General features: G+C 30.7%; 2 protein-coding genes across 3 annotated transcripts; one reads left to right on the plus strand and one right to left on the minus strand.

Moving 5' to 3' along the window:
• The first annotated feature begins 1,018 nt into the window (after positions 1-1,018).
• On the plus strand, positions 1,019-10,249 carry LOC149882846 (xaa-Pro dipeptidase-like). Of its 2 annotated transcripts, none has more exons than XM_090099940.1 (16): positions 1,019-1,160; positions 1,849-2,026; positions 2,498-2,625; positions 2,959-3,022; positions 3,273-3,320; positions 3,405-3,466; positions 3,692-3,736; positions 3,813-3,888; positions 4,106-4,152; positions 4,810-4,878; positions 4,963-5,040; positions 5,225-5,373; positions 9,215-9,399; positions 9,505-9,612; positions 9,747-9,830; positions 9,920-10,249. In XM_090099940.1, exons 1-16 carry the CDS (start codon positions 1,150-1,152, stop codon positions 10,049-10,051), a joined length of 1,464 nt encoding a protein of 487 aa, XP_089956066.1. In that variant the 5' UTR covers positions 1,019-1,149; the 3' UTR covers positions 10,052-10,249. The 2 variants fall into 2 exon arrangements, with proteins under 2 accessions (XP_089956066.1, XP_089956067.1); XM_090099941.1 differs by having other exon boundaries at positions 1,849-1,939.
• Positions 5,570-9,105, minus strand: LOC149882847 (metabotropic glutamate receptor-like). The gene is made up of 3 exons (XM_090099939.1): positions 7,311-9,105; positions 6,444-7,168; positions 5,570-6,337 (listed from the first exon to the last, which is right to left on the minus strand). Exons 1-3 carry the CDS (start codon positions 8,681-8,683, stop codon positions 5,733-5,735), a joined length of 2,703 nt encoding a protein of 900 aa, XP_089956065.1. The 5' UTR covers positions 8,684-9,105; the 3' UTR covers positions 5,570-5,732.
• Positions 10,250-15,838: the final 5,589 nt, after the last annotated feature.

Here is a 15,838-nt window from a genome sequence, read left to right on the forward strand (position 1 = left end):
ATGTGAAAAATGTGAATGAGGAAGCACAAGAAGAATTTATAGAGTTAAAGAATAATACCACTGCTAAGGATCACTTCAAAATAACACCATTAAATAACTTCTGGTTGAAAATGAGGAATTCATATCCATTGTGTTCAACAATTGCACTTAAAGCCCTTATTCCTTTTTCAATATTATATTTGTGCGAAGCAGGGTTTTCAGCCATGTTATCTATAAAAACCAAAAAAAGAAATAGACTTGAAATTGATGCAGATATTAGATGTGCTCTATCAAAAACTAAACCAGATATTCAGATATTAATTGCTGGTAAGCAGTGCCAGAATTCACATTGACCAGTTTTTGTATCATATATTAACTAAGATAAAATATTTTTGGGTCATAGATAGTCTATTCTATTAAAAAACACCTTGAATAAAATGTTGTCCTGATGAATAAAAATTACATTATTAAAATGTTCGCCTTGTAATAATTTTTAAAAGCAAAGGGGTCCATGGAGATTTTATGATATATAATTTGGGGAACGGGTTAGAAAAGGTTGGGAACCACTGGTGTATAACGTTAAAATATTTAATCAATCTAGCTTGGAAAGTAATATATGCATAATATATGCATTACGTAATAAAAGTTTCATAAGAAGAAAACTTAAAGTAGCCATATAATTTAGTAAATCATGTACTTCCTCTTTTCTCCTCATATAGAAACTCATAAAGAATCCTATAATAAGTGCCTGCTAATACATTCTTATCCGCTCCACTTATAAACTTTTACATTTCTGCTTTATAACAGTAAAATATTAACGAGCGCAGTAAAATTTTAAAGTTAAAATATTACTGCGCAGTAAAATGATAATGTTAAAAATTTACTGTGGAATAAAATTTTAAACGGAGTAAAATATAAACATTAACACCAGCGGAGAAATAAATCCTTCGATTCCTCCTATACGCCTACCTTATAAGCTTTTTCCAAACATTAAAATAGTGTATTTATAATCTATTGTTTTTTTGTTTTTTATTTAAGCAAATATTTAACGGTAAAATCATAAATCAATTCACACTTACTTCATTTAAGTAAATTATAAGAACTGGATAAGATTCGTACAATAACTCACGTGACTTGTTTTTCTGGGAACACGACTGAATATTTTGTAATATGGAGGAGCAGTATGTAAAAGTTTATTACTATAAGAATATTATTTATATAACGAATTGTGAGAGACTCGTTAAACAAAAATAAATAAGTTAACATGTATCTTAATCTATTTTTGTATAAAAACTGAATGTGATTGGAAGTGACAATAAACAGATGCACCACAAAATAACGTAAAAAATACTAATGAGAATGATAATAACAACAATAATAATAACAATAGAAAATTATTATTAACAAAACTAATGTGATTTTATAATTGCTTTTTATTGTTTATGAAGTTTCTAAACCCAATTTTTAGGCAATATTGGAAACACACCATTAAACTAAACATTAAGAAAATCTAAAGGGCTCATTTAAACAATTTCATTTTTACCCTCTACTTTTGCACATAGAATTACCTTTTGTTGTATACAGTATTTATTGGTGTATATGTCAAGGCTTTAAGCCATTAAGAAGGAGTAAAAAGAAAGTATAGGCAAGCCATTTAGAGACATTTAGTAAAAGACCAAAACTTATAAACAAAATTAACTTATGGCAAGTAAAGTATTAAACTTTTTAAGATCAAATATAAAAGAGAGGTTATCTATGGTAGTTTTACTTATACAGTAGATTTTCAAATAAATCAGTATATACAGTGTATATAAGTTTAATATATGTTCAAAAAAAAGATCTAAGTTTTATTGAAGTTTTCTTTTATAGGTTTTTTCATCTTGGTAATCAAACACATAAAGTTCCACGGGAACTTCATGCTCTTAACAGGAAGCGATTAGTTGAAAAAGTTAAACCAAAGGTATTAACAAGTCCTGCATTTATCATTTTGCAAGGTGGTGAGTCAAAGACTCAATATTGCAGTGATACAGAAATTTTATTTAGACAAGTAAGTATTTAGACAAACAAGTTTTCAACTTAATTGAGCATGTAAGACAATAAATAAAAACAACAGTTCTACTGAGCCAGGGAGCCAATATTTAAAAGTTTCTAATTTTTTAGAATAATGCATTAAATTTAAGTACAAATTAATGACATTTACAAATTGACAAGTACAAGTTAATGACAAGTACAAATTAATGACATTCTTTTAAAGCAGTATCTGGAATTAAATTAAGAATTAGCTAGATTTACATTCACAATGTACTAGTGTTTGGTTCAGAAATGAACACAATTTATTAGAAAAGATGTTTATATGGTTAGAATAGAGTTTTAACTATACCTGATGCAATGTTTTATGCTATTAGGTTTGTAGATAAGTATTTTTACATAAAAAAAATTTAATTTTTTTATTAGATTTTTTGTCTTTAAAGTTATTTTTAAACACCTGGAAAGTATTTAACTTTCATGTCATTTTTAGGAATCATTTTTCCATTGGTTGTTTGGAGTGAAAGAACCTGACTGCTATGGTGCAGTTGAAATTAGCAGTGGAAAATCTATCTTGTTTGTACCAAGGTTGCCTGAGTCATATATTGTGTGGATGGGCAGGCAAGTTTTAAGTGTGTTAATTGTTTATGTTATGTTTGAGTCTGTAACAAGTATTTAGTATAAAAAGAGATTTTTTAAAATTAAACATGTTTAATGATGTTGTATTTATGTTTTAATCTCATTAATTCAGCAAGTTGATGATGCTGTGCTCTTAGTTCAACTTTACAATTTTTGTAAATTTTGGTTCAATATTGATCAACAAAACTTAAATTGAAAATTATTTTTCAGTGCGTTAGTTTGACAATTAGAAGCATGCCATCATATATTTGTTAGCATATATGATAAATTGTATTTTACAGACCATATATATATTTTTGATTTTTGTAAATTTAGAATTCATCCTACAGAACACTTCCAGAACTTGTACGCTGTAGATGAAGTTTATTTCACAGATGAAGTAAAGGAAGAATTATGTCTTATGTCTTAATATTAAAAAAATATAGTTTTTGTAATTTTGTTTGTCTGCTGTAATTTTTTTTTATTTCTCTTTACGAAGAAAATGCTGCTACAGTATTGTTTCTGAGAAGGTTTTAGCCGTAAGCTAAAAGTAGTGGTTGATTAGAAAAGTTAAAATCAGATAAGGTATCATAAAATTTCAAGTAGCTGTATGCTTTTATGTTCAATACGTAGTTTTTTTTATGTTTTAGATCTCAAAAGTTTTATCATCAAAACATGCTGCGTTGCTTCTTACTCTGGTGTGTTTTTTTACTCTAATGATTATTAGATGAAATGGCCTCTTTTTTGGTTCAGCTTTTATTTTGATATTTTATTAATACTAGCATGGACTTAACACAGATAGTGGTAAATATACATCTGAGGCAAAGTTTGATGGTATAAGTGGGTAGGTGATATTTTTACAACTTTTATTTTTTCATAAGGGTCAAACAAGTTACAGAAAATCCCCAAACAATTTTGTATTTATGTTTAGTGTTAAAAACAACTCCCAAAATATACTTTATTCATGTTTAAAATTAAATGTAATTGAGTTTTTAAATTACTATATTTACAAATTTCTTAGTTTTTAATATATGGCAGTTATATTATAAGTTTTTCATTTCTATTTCAGATTTCTTGTAGATGATAAAATTCTGTTTCCTGAAATTACAGAATGGTTAGTTATTTTTTATAGTTGATTAAATTATTAACCTGTTGATGAGTTGCTCTTACAATTTAATATGTTTATTAAGTCGTGTATTCAAGACTCCATTTGAAATTGATGTCATTCGCTACACAAACAAAGTCAGCAGTGAAGCCCACAAAGAGGTGAAAAAGATTTTCAGAAGGATTTCATTGTTTTTATTTTGATTGCAAAAAGACGTTGAAATTTAGTTATTTTTCTGCAAAAATATCACCTTCGTTGTTTGAATTATTTTCAACATTGTTTTTCCTCATCTTCAATACTGTTAATTTAAAGTATGAGTTTTCAGTTATCAAATAAATGTTTTTGTTTTTGTAGTTTACCATTTATTTTTCTTCCTAGGTTATGAAACATATTCGTCCAAACATGAAAGAATATCAACTGGAAAGGTAGCCATTTTTTAAAGTACTTTAATTGTAACATCTTCAAAACTTTAAATGATTTTAATTGCATCATCAATTTTTTTTTTTCTTAAATAAACATTATATAATTTACGAAAAATATTCTTTTACTCTCCATTTTTATTATCTCCATCTTCATTTCCCTCTTCAATGAAGAAGCACTAAAAATTGAAATAGGTGAAGAAAAAAAAAAAAACTGTAAAAAAAATTAAATGTCATTAAGTGAAATAAACTCGATTGTTAAATTATTCTCAATTTAAGGTCAAAAGTTTTTATCAGTAGTTATTTTTGACCTAGCATCTGAGTTTGATTAACAAGTAATTTGCGAATTTAAGGTCTATTCAAAAGTCTATCAGTAGTTATTTTTGACCAAGCATCTGAGTTTAATTAACAAGTAATTTGCAAATTGGCAAAAAATTTCAGCTTAAGTTCTTCGGTAGTTGTTAAGCTGGATGTCAAGCTAACCAAACATCAATTTTTGATTTCTGTATATTGTCATTGCTAACATATTACATCAATGGATAGTTCCTAACGTATTACATCACAGCTATCTATTCTATGGTTATTTCTAGAGCATAAATACATTTTATATCAATTATACCTACAAATGAAGAAATCTTAATCTATCTTATGTTTTTTTTTTAGTTTGTTTGAACATTATGTTCATGCCCGAGGCGGGTGTAGACGAGTTTCTTATTGTTGTATTGCTGCCAGGTATTTTAATTTCTCTTAAGTATCTTTGTGAATGTGTGTGATTGATAAATACTTTACTCAATAAAATATCTGCATTATTTTCAGTGGTGTAAATTGTGCAACATTACATTATGGTCATGCTGGAGCGCCGAATGATAAAACAATTGCTGATGGAGACATGTGGTGAGCTTTGATTGTTTCATCTTAAAATAAAATAGATTGTTAACTTGTTGTTTTTTTTTAACGTTTCTCTATTGTTTTCTTCGTATTTTTCTTTTGTTGTCGGAATGCTTTCTAGTGTTTCTTACTTCTTTCATATTGAAATTATCAAACTACAAGTATTTCTAGACGAAAATTTTGTTTTTAGTTTGTTTGATATGGGAGGCGAGTATTACTGTTACGCATCTGACATAACCTGTTCGTTTCCTTGCAACGGGGTTTTTACTCCTAAGCAAAAAGTAATATATGAGGCTGTTTTAAAATCTAGTTGTGCAGTTATAAATGCTTGTAAGCCAGGTAATTAGTATTATTCGAATGCTATTTTTAAAATTACTCTTTTTTGCTGAAAATTTAAAATAATTTTTTAACAATCCAATTTGATTTAGTTTTTATTTAACTTTTGATTGGTACACCCTAAAAAGAAAGATTAAAACTGTTGGTGTTACGTATTTAATGAAACTTTTATTCAGAAACTTAAACACTAACTATTTAGTGAGAAACGGCCAATCAACGGCATTCCAAATTTTGAATAAGCACTGCTACAGAACTACTATGGAAAAAAAAACAAAAAAAACAAACAAAAAACAAAAACAACAACAAACAAAAAGAAAAGAAACTAATAATAAAGAATGCACTAGCGCGTTTAAAAGTATTTTCTAAGTGTCGCTGCTTAACTTTGGTTTTTTGATGCATGGTTCTTCTGTTCCGCTATCCCTTATGCTTGTGTTTGACCGCGATTCCCGCGATTCTTTTGGAGTGATTGTCCCGAGTTTTCCATGTGGTAGGTTTTCCTTGTTTTTCATTGGTCGAAAAAGTACAACATAGATTCTTGGAGCGAATATAAACAAAAGCGTACTTGTTGCAGACATTATGTTAATTATTGGAAGCATAATCTTTCTAAACAAAGATATACCTCCAAAATGTATGCATGGTAGTACAACGATCCATTCAATCGCCATTGTAATCATGCATAACATTATATTCCTTGCTTCATTATAGTTTGCTGGAACATTACGTGCTAATATGGCTTGATAAGTACATGCTGCAATAAGCAAACTTTGGAAAACCCAGCACAGACTTAATATATTTATATTGAAACTGCATTCTACAAGTAAGTATGGTTCTGCATCTTTGTCCACATGTTTTAAATATAAAGGTGGATCTTTTATAAATGCTGTTGCAAGTGACCCTCCGACCTGTACTAAAACAATCGATGAAACGATAACTCGCTGCCATCTTGTCCTAACGAATTTCGATATACCTAATGCAAATAACAGAAATATAGTTAAGTAAACTTGTTTTTGATATCGAAATGTACAAGGCTTAAAGGTTTTCAATTTGAACCTTATTTATTATTAATTTCTTACCTTTGTATAATACATCTATTGTGAATATTCTGTATATACGATTCGTCTTAACAACTAAAGGCCCAACAATCAGACTGGAGGCGAAACTTGACACTATGGCATTTAGTACACATGCCACTTCCATAGGGTGCTCAATAACGCAATACGGCGTTGTAAACGAGAGAAAATTTCCGAGCAGCATCAAATAAGACATTTCTTTTCCTGAAGCACGAATCATGTGCGTGTGACGGTACTTAATGAACGTCAACGCCACTAGGATGACAAGCAATTGGCCCACGGTTGCAGTCACGATAAGTGCGATGCTTATTTTTTCATTCACTAAGAGAATTTTCTCTGAAATCTTTTTACATGCAGAAATGTTAGATGTTGGTGTAAAAAAAGGTGGACACGATTCGCAACATCCATCTGAGTTGACATACTCATCTTTCTTGCATTTGATGCAAATCGAGCAACAATCTTGAGGTAATGTTGGGATCTTACCCCACCCTAACGAACATTCAGAATTGCACGAGGAGTTAGAAAAGATCCATCGAGATAGATTTATGATGATTATTTTTTTCTCGTCTTTGCTGTTCCAAATACCAATTAGCCGACGCTCGAGTTTAGTTTTTCCTTCAATTTTAAAAATCTCATACTGACCCATCACTTGACCTTCTTGATTGAACTCAAATCGATAGCCAAGTGCGCTGGCAAATGTTGCGTTTTGCATTTCGGAAACGAGTGACCTAATTTGATTTTTTTAAAGCTCATCCTTTAGTAAAAGATTAAATAACAAATATTCGGAAAAAAATCAACAAATCAACAACCGTTTATTAATGCGTTTATTATAAACGTTTATTAATTTTATGTTCACAAGTTTTAACTAACCTTGGATCCTCAACTATGCACTCCAGACCTTGAGCGCAGTTGTAACGTTTTGCTAAAGCATACGCCACCAAATTTACGGCGTCTATGACGTACGGTATGAAAAAAGAAAACTCTTTTGATTCCATGCAGTTTTCTTTTATGCATTGTTCTGTAATGGGAATTAATCGATGTGCTTGTTGGTTTAAAAAATGCGCTTCGATAAACTTTTTGTATTCGCGAAACAATTTGCTTCTAAAGAAATTTGAGTTTGTTGGTTCACAAGAGATAATTTTCATTTCGGTGAGTTTAGTTTTAAACATCTGACGAATGTCCATGGTCATGTCTACTCCTTCTGTAAATATCCACGTGTAGTCTGAAATATTTTCATGAAAAGCCCGCGTTAAAACGGTGCTAGCAGATTCTTTATGCACAAAGAGGAGAACACCCTTAACTGTAGGTTGTGACAATAATTGATCCTTGAATTTATCATCTTCCTTTTCGATTGATTTAAATTCAATTATAGCTGCCAAACAAATTCGCTCGGATTTCTTCTTCTGAAAGTTTTCGTTATCCAATTGTTTTAAAAAAGATTCAAAAGCTGATTTTCCGTAATCAGTGGAACTATCGTATACTACGAACAATATATTCCATTTTAGTTTTTGTATCAGAGTAATAAGCATTTTTACGAGCAATTGGTCATTTGGAATAGTCCTTACGAATAAAGGGTACACTGTTTTGTCGCTAAGACTTGTGTCGGTTGCTGCATAACTTACAGATGGAATCCCAAATAAATTTGTTAGTGTTGCTATGCTTTTACTAATGCTACTCTTCTGCATGCCAACTACTGCTACCGTTTTTGGTAAGTTAAGTGACTGGTCAGCAATTGAATTTCTCGGAAAGTCATTATTTTCTTTCTGTCCGCTAGCATTGAATTTTTTCTGGTTAACAAAATCCGTGTTTTTTTCACTATCCGTGGAAATGATCACATTATTTGCAGTCACAAAATCAAATCTCATGCTGCTTCGAATCCCTATCTCTTCAGAATCACACGAGTTTTCGATATGGACACCTAGTGTAACATTTGTAAGTATATTTGGGTTATTGTTGATTCGGTCAACAGCAAACAACATTGCCCAGGCTTCCTGTAAGCCTTTTGCACTTAGGGATCCGTCGCAGTCTTCAGAAGTTTTGATTGTTTGACTAGTGTTGTTATTCCTTTCATATGTGGTTGCGTTTTTTAAAATTTTATTTTGTTTAAAGTCAAAACTGTGCATTGTTTTCATTGGAAACAATCCTCCAATAACTACATCCGCCAGGCATTTGTCTTTTACTTGAAGGTCTTGTGCGAAAATAAACGATAACATTAGAATCACAGGTATCGATTCGGAAATCATATTCTGAAAAATGCTTTTGTATTTACTTTCAGCGTTTCCGAAGTTGCACGCCCACTCCGGTTTTGTGCTCTCTTTAAATTCTTATATTGCGTTCACAGTTGATTTTTTACAAATCGACATCTGTTTAATGTCAGTATAGCTGCACAAACATTTTTTGAGTCGGGTTGACTTTTTTTGATTTTAATCTTAAAAATAATCATCTTATTTACGTGATTCAGGCTGATAATTCATATTTATATTGGTTCAATTGTTTAAGGTTCAATGATTGCTACTCTTTTTATTATTATTATTTTTTTTTTTTTTGTAAACAAAGCCTAAAAAATAAACGAGAGAAATATATCAGTTATTTGTTCTCTTCATAAATACCGCTGTAATTAAAGTATTTTAACCTCAAGATTTGATTTTAAATTGCAGATTTTCATCCCAACAAAAATCAATTGCTTAAAGTTACTTTCTTGTATTTAAAAGTTTCATTTCGCTGTCTCTACTCTATCAAACCATCAAATGATTATTATATGAACTATAATTCAGGAGTTAATTGGGTTGATATGCATCTGCTTGCCGATCGCACCCACCTTGAGGAATTGAAAGCGATTGGTATATTGCAAGGAGACGTCGATGAAATGATGAATGTGCGGCTCGGTGCTTTGTTTATGCCGCACGGCTTGGGTCATTTTATGGGATTGGATGTTCATGATGTGGGAGGATATTTAGCTGTAAGAATTTTTTATTTAAGAAGTTTTTTTTTTTTTTTTTATGAAAAAAAAAATGGAACAACTATTTTTGATGTTCATTTTTTTTTTATTTTGTTTTATCTTTAGGGTCAAGAAAGACCTAAAGAAGCCGGTTTACGAAGTTTACGAACTGTGCGGGATCTGGAAGAAAATATGGTTATCACTGTTGAACCAGGAATTTACTTTATACCGGAGGTTTTTACTTATTTTTTGTTTGCATAAGTTTTTTTTTTTAGCCTTCTTTATAATATCGGCATATCTTTATATTATTTTCCTAAGATTGTTTAAAAAAATGTTGATAGTTAAAATTATTTATTACATATTTTTAGCTGATCAGCAAATACTTAGATGACCCAACTCATGCACGTTTCATTGTTCGAGAGGTCATTGAACAGTATTATGATTTTGGAGGGGTAGCTTTTTTATTTTTTTTACAACTTGTGTTATTAAGTTAATATTGAATGAATAAATGGTTGAAATTAGGTTTTCCCTATTCCTTAAGGTCCGCATAGAAGATGATGTGCTGATAACTGCAAATGGTTGCGAATGTTTGACTGACGTTCCGAGGACAGTGAATGAAATAGAGCAGCATATGGCGTTAGGAAAACAATCTAACATTAACGTGTTACTGTAGAACGAAATGAGTTTTGCAATTTTTCTTTATACTAGTTGTTAAATCTTAAAATTTAATTTCATCTTCGCGAAATGCACAAGTAAAATGAATGAAGTTTTTTTCGTAGAATTATATAAAAATACTTGTGCATAATAAATATTTGTGAGAGATTAATTTATGAAAATTTATGAAAATTTTAATTATATTTAAATATCTAAATTAATTTCTTTTTTTTAAAAAAATGCGTGATCTTTTTGAAAACACTTTTTCGTAGATTTTTTGAAAACGTCCATATGCCATAGATTTCACTGGGATGGAAATTTTCATTATCAGTTTACACCTCAAGGAGTATCTTAACAAGCAGAAGCATGGCCGCCGAGAGGGGGGGGGTGGACGGGGAAGATTCCCGGGGCTCTGTGTGTATAAACAAATTTTTTAAAATAATTTTCAAAAGATTTAAATAGTTTTGACTTTTAAAAGATTTAATTAACTTTTATTTTTAATTTTCAATGACCAGAGCACGTTTCTTTTGGTTCTGGGTATTTAATTGATCATTAATGAGGGCCCCTTAAGAAAACTTCCCCGGGGCTCGAAATTTCTCTCTGCTGCTATAGGCAGAAGATATGCGATTTTCAAAAATGTATTTACTATGGCACAAATATTTGTAGATAATTCAAAACTACCGGTAAGATAAACTGTTTCATTGATCTCAGATTTTTTTGAACTCACAGCTTATGACGCCTAATTCTAGTTTAGTCCAGCAAATCTTGTTTCTGGACTGCAGTAGCCATATTTCTAGAAGTTAGTAATCCGATAGATTTTAAAAGTTCTACTCTTGATACAGCACCACCATTAAATTGTTGTACGGTTTCGGCAACAGTTTAATGGCTGAAATTTCTTTTATTCGACTGCAAAATTTAGTCTGACCAAAGAACTCCACCTACAGATTTTGTGTGAGATTTAGCAAGCAGCAATTAAGAAGCTTTGAAGGGATTCGAAGAAGGGTCTTTGAAGGGTTCGTTTGAAGGGTATGTAAAAAGAGGTTTAAAAAATCAATTAATTTGGAAGCCGTTTAATAACGCTAAACTATGATCAGTTTCTCCAATACGTACACCAAGTGTCAATATGCTTTTGGACAAAGAGAATGTTGCTCATCTAAAGATTTTGAACTTCCTGTTAACTTGTAGTTACGGATAGTTTACCATTAAAATTTTTATTTTATCTCATTTGTTTGCCTATTGCTTACAGATAAGATTTTTGATAAAATGCAAATTTATTATGGGGAAGCTATCCGTAACAACAATAAGAATTATGTAACTATTATAGTCTTTTTCTAATTATTACTGTATTTTCATCTGTTAACTTTATACATTTGTTCTTCTTAAATTCACTGAGACCAGTTCCCATCCTCTTCTGAACATGCCCAACACTTTCCTTTTTTTCAACTTCCGTACCCATTCCCATAAACTTCGTTACATCAATATCTAACTTTCCCAAAGCTGTGTCTTAATTTCCAACAAACTTAACATTTTTAACTGCTTGTTTTTTTTTAATCAATTAAATTGGTAGATTTGTGCCAGCAGTCTACATTTATTCTCGAAAACGATTTAAAAATGAATCGATGAATGTTTTTTACCTGGAAGATCTTTCTGAGGAGATTTTTGTATAATGAAATTTTACAAAAACCTTGCCAGACATCCACAAGCATTTTGCGCACTATTCCAAAACATTAAAAAAATTCGCTGAGTACAGTAAAGAAAATTGATGAGTACAGTAACCATGAGTGCTTGGTTTACCTGACTTACTTACCTGACGGGGAAGTAAACCTGATCAACATGTTTGGTCGGTTGGCTCTCCTGAGGGTGAAGTAAGATCATCTCTCGGCCTATTGGCCAAGGTCAAGTTTCGATTCTAGACTCGCGCCGGAAAGTCGGGCACCGCTAAGTGGTGTATTAATCCGATGAGGTTTCGAGCCGAAAAGTCGGGCACCACTTGGTGGTGTAAAAAATCCGATGAGGTTCGGGTTGATGAGAGACGAGACCATGGGCTGCTAAAGTCGGGCGGAGGATCCGGGGTTAGACGATTTATCGTTTATTCAGTTCGTTAACTCGGACACTCGGGGGCCTCAAGGTAGATCCGTCAAGGTTGACAATAACATCTGTCGCCAAGACGTAAAATCGGAGTGACGTAGGCAAGCGTCGAACACTCCCTTCCGTGAGGTATGTAACTTGACGGAAGTAAAGCCAAAAAAAAAAAAAAAAAAAAAAACCATGAGTGCTTGGTAGTTTTTTTGTAGATTCTATACAAAGTGTGAATAATTTTTATCATCAAGAATCAGAGAAACCAACAAGTTTGGATATGAGATCTCCAAAACCAGAATCAAAAATTAAAATTATAGTATACAAGAATTATCCCCTAGCCTGCTATTAGTCATAAAATTCCAAGAAGAAGGCCGCAATTATGTAGGAAAATTGGTCTTCTGAATACAACCTACTGATTGGTTGTACTCTAAAGACCAATTTTCCTAAATTTTCGCGCCACAAGAATTGAAAGCCAAAGAATTAAGAAGTTTATATAAAGAAGAAAAAAGTTAAAAAAAATAATAATAAAATAAAATTTGTAGAAGAAAAATACAGCCGTGATGTTGAAGAATCTTATTCATGTAATGAGGAAGTTGATGACAAATCTTACACAACCACATAATTGTATTAAAAATTATTTGCTTTCTCCTTCAAAAAAAACCTTGGATGCCAAAAATGAAGATCTTATTGTAAAAGCGCGGGTATAGACAGGAAAAAGAACAATATGCTATACGAAATACACACAGACACAAATTATAGTCTAAGATTTCAGGTAATAGATCAAGGAAATGTCGAAGTTTGGTAGTTCATAATTAGCACATTTTCACTCAAAATATATAAGAACCGTATACAATTCTTCTAACAATCAAAAAAAAAAAAAAAAAGAATTTTGTTCAAAATATCATTTTATATAAAATTTTTATTAAAAAGTGTTTACCTTTGCACCTCTTTTGTATTCTTGTGTTAATGTAATGCAAGCTTATAGTTTTCATCATATTTTTTACAAGAAGTGCGCCCAAGCTGCTTTTTTTCTGATAAACCGAACCTGAACGTTTGCCAAACCCGGCTACAGAATCTTTTGATTTTCAAATTTTCCTTTGAGCTTTTATTTTGAAATTTTTCGGAGAAGTGAAAGCAACGATCAACACGGTTATATCAGCAAAGCTTGTTAACTTTAATAACTTTGACGCTGTGTTCTAAAGCATTTAATGTTGAAAAGTAAAAAAAAAAAATTAAGACATCAGTTAAGAAACTTTGTTTGGAAAAATAGAAAGAGATTTTTAAAAGACTATTGAAGGTAAATTTACTTTAGGATGGCTGTTTGTGGTGTTAAAGATGTAAAAATGCAAACGTGTTTTCTTAAGTCTCACTTCGAAGACGAGATTTATGTAGTAACACTAAAGTATTATTTATGTTAAAATGCCACTAAACGAAAATATACTTTTAATTAAAACCAACTGCAAACTAAAACAGTACTTAAACATTTATTCTATATTAACCTAATGTACAGTTGAAGCACGCATTCGTACCTACTCGGTACAATTTTTAAAACTGCAATTTTTCCCAAATAAATTCCCAAAGCTCGACCTAACCAAACGTTTGGTACAGCTCTAGTTTTCATAGTAAATTTTATGGCCTGTTATTCATTGCAAATGCAAAGATAAAACAGACTTGTGTCTGTTTTTGTTTTATGTCACTTTTATTTGTGGTTGCTGATTACCATGTTAATTACAAAAAAAATGGAACTTAAATGAATGACGGTGGAGTACGAATTTATGTAAAAAGAAAACCTTTTTGATTTATATGAAAAGAAAACCTTGTACCTTTGTTCTTATCATCTAATTTCGTTTTAAAGTTTTCATGATGCCTAAAGCAGGTAATTGCATATGAATGCAGGAGTTATAAAAGATTTCATGATCAAAAGGAACTAGCAAGGTTTAGTTTCCTGATTCGTACTTTACATTAAATTAGATTATGTAGTTTAAGGAAGTTTGGAAGCTGTCTGGATTTAGGTTCAAAAAAATGACTTTTCTAACGCCCTTTAAAAATGAATTGTTCAAAAATGTCTAATACGTTGAGGTTTAGTATTGTACAGCATGATAATTGTAATGATATAATTGTAATGTTGTAATTGTAACGATGATTCCAACTGAATGGTATACCATGTCCAAAAAAACATATCGCTTTAAAACTGTTTTACAACAGATTTCATTTCAGAATAATCAATTGTAAACGGAGGAAATCAACATTAAATCTCTTTGTAAATATTTTTCACTATTCTTCGACTTTTAGGAATATTGAGGATAACTGACAGAGAGATTTAATATTGACAAAGATTATTGACGAAGAGATATTAATTTTCTTATATAAAATTCTGATGTGAAAAAAAGTATAAATAGAGTTTCATAAGAAAAAACAAACCACAGATAAAAATTGATAAGAAGTTATCATTATGTTAATTGTTGTTATCAGTTTAGGAGTTTGTACCCTTTTTTATTAATAATAGTTATTAGTAATACAAATGTTAAAATACTTCAAGAAAAAATATTGCGATAAACATTTCAGATCATTATTGCGATCACATGCGTTGATTGCACACGCGTTGATTGCAATAAACTTATTTAAAACAACAGTCATCTTTTTCTTAATGCCAACACTCTATTGTTGTCAAGCTCTTTTGATATCAATACTCTGTTGATACTGGTTAGTGTGATGAAACTCTGTTGAAACTAATGCCAATACTCTGTTGACATTGAGAAACATCAAAGCGTGTTTCTTTGTCGACAAAACATTTTTGAATTATGCACTGTAACATTTGAAATGATAAAAAAACTAAGCATAATATTGTTTTGTGGACTTCATCCTGGACGCTTTAGCTTATGTTTTAGGTCATTTCGAGAGATAACGTTAATAAAACCCTTAAAGGACGAAAACTATTTTAGTGTTGTGCTGCGGTACTAAAGCTTACCGCATGCTGTTGGTTTATAACACTCTGTTACAAGTTCAAACTAAGTAAAAGTAAAATTGAGATGACGTCAGTAAAAAATAAAGGAGTACTCAAAAGGTGGAAGAAGTGCGTTTTGCGTAGTGCTACGTCATAGAATAATTAATCACACATATTTCTTGCGCGATTAGAAAAAACAAAACATCCCAAAGATTTTTTATAAAACAATCTTTTGTATCCTCTGAAAGATAAAAGAACGTAAAGATCTAAATGAATACAAATACTGTTGAAAAATAAGTGTTAACAATAACAAAATGTTGATGAGAATTAATGATAACAAACGCGACTTTTAAAAACTATAACGCTTGCGACTTCATTGTACAATTGAGACGTAATTTAGTTTTTTTCTGTGACTTTTTCTATGGAAGAGGTTCTTTATTTATCTTAAAAAAGAATTTTCAATTGGTTTTTAGAAAACTTTTACGACTCAACAATAACGACTTTCGACTTCTATTTCCTGACGTATTTAATTTTATGTAGAAAACAATTAGGTTTATATTCAAAATATCATTTTTTACTATTTTTGTAGCAATCTTTATGAAAAACATTGAGTGCAGCTGTTTTTAATTTCCCTCGGGATAACTTAACAACGCATATACTTCCGATTATCATTTATTGGTACTGTATTTTCTTCGCTAGTACAATGTTTTTCACTATCGGACACTTATTTCGAATTTGCATAATTTTAATAATTTTTAGTTATGTTTGTTTTGATATTTATAA

Source organism: Hydra viridissima, unplaced genomic scaffold (genome assembly GCF_058129835.1).
Source record: "Hydra viridissima isolate aposymbiotic clone 2 unplaced genomic scaffold, HvirCarnegie_v1 scaffold_10, whole genome shotgun sequence".
NCBI lineage: Eukaryota > Metazoa > Cnidaria > Hydrozoa > Anthoathecata > Hydridae > Hydra > Hydra viridissima.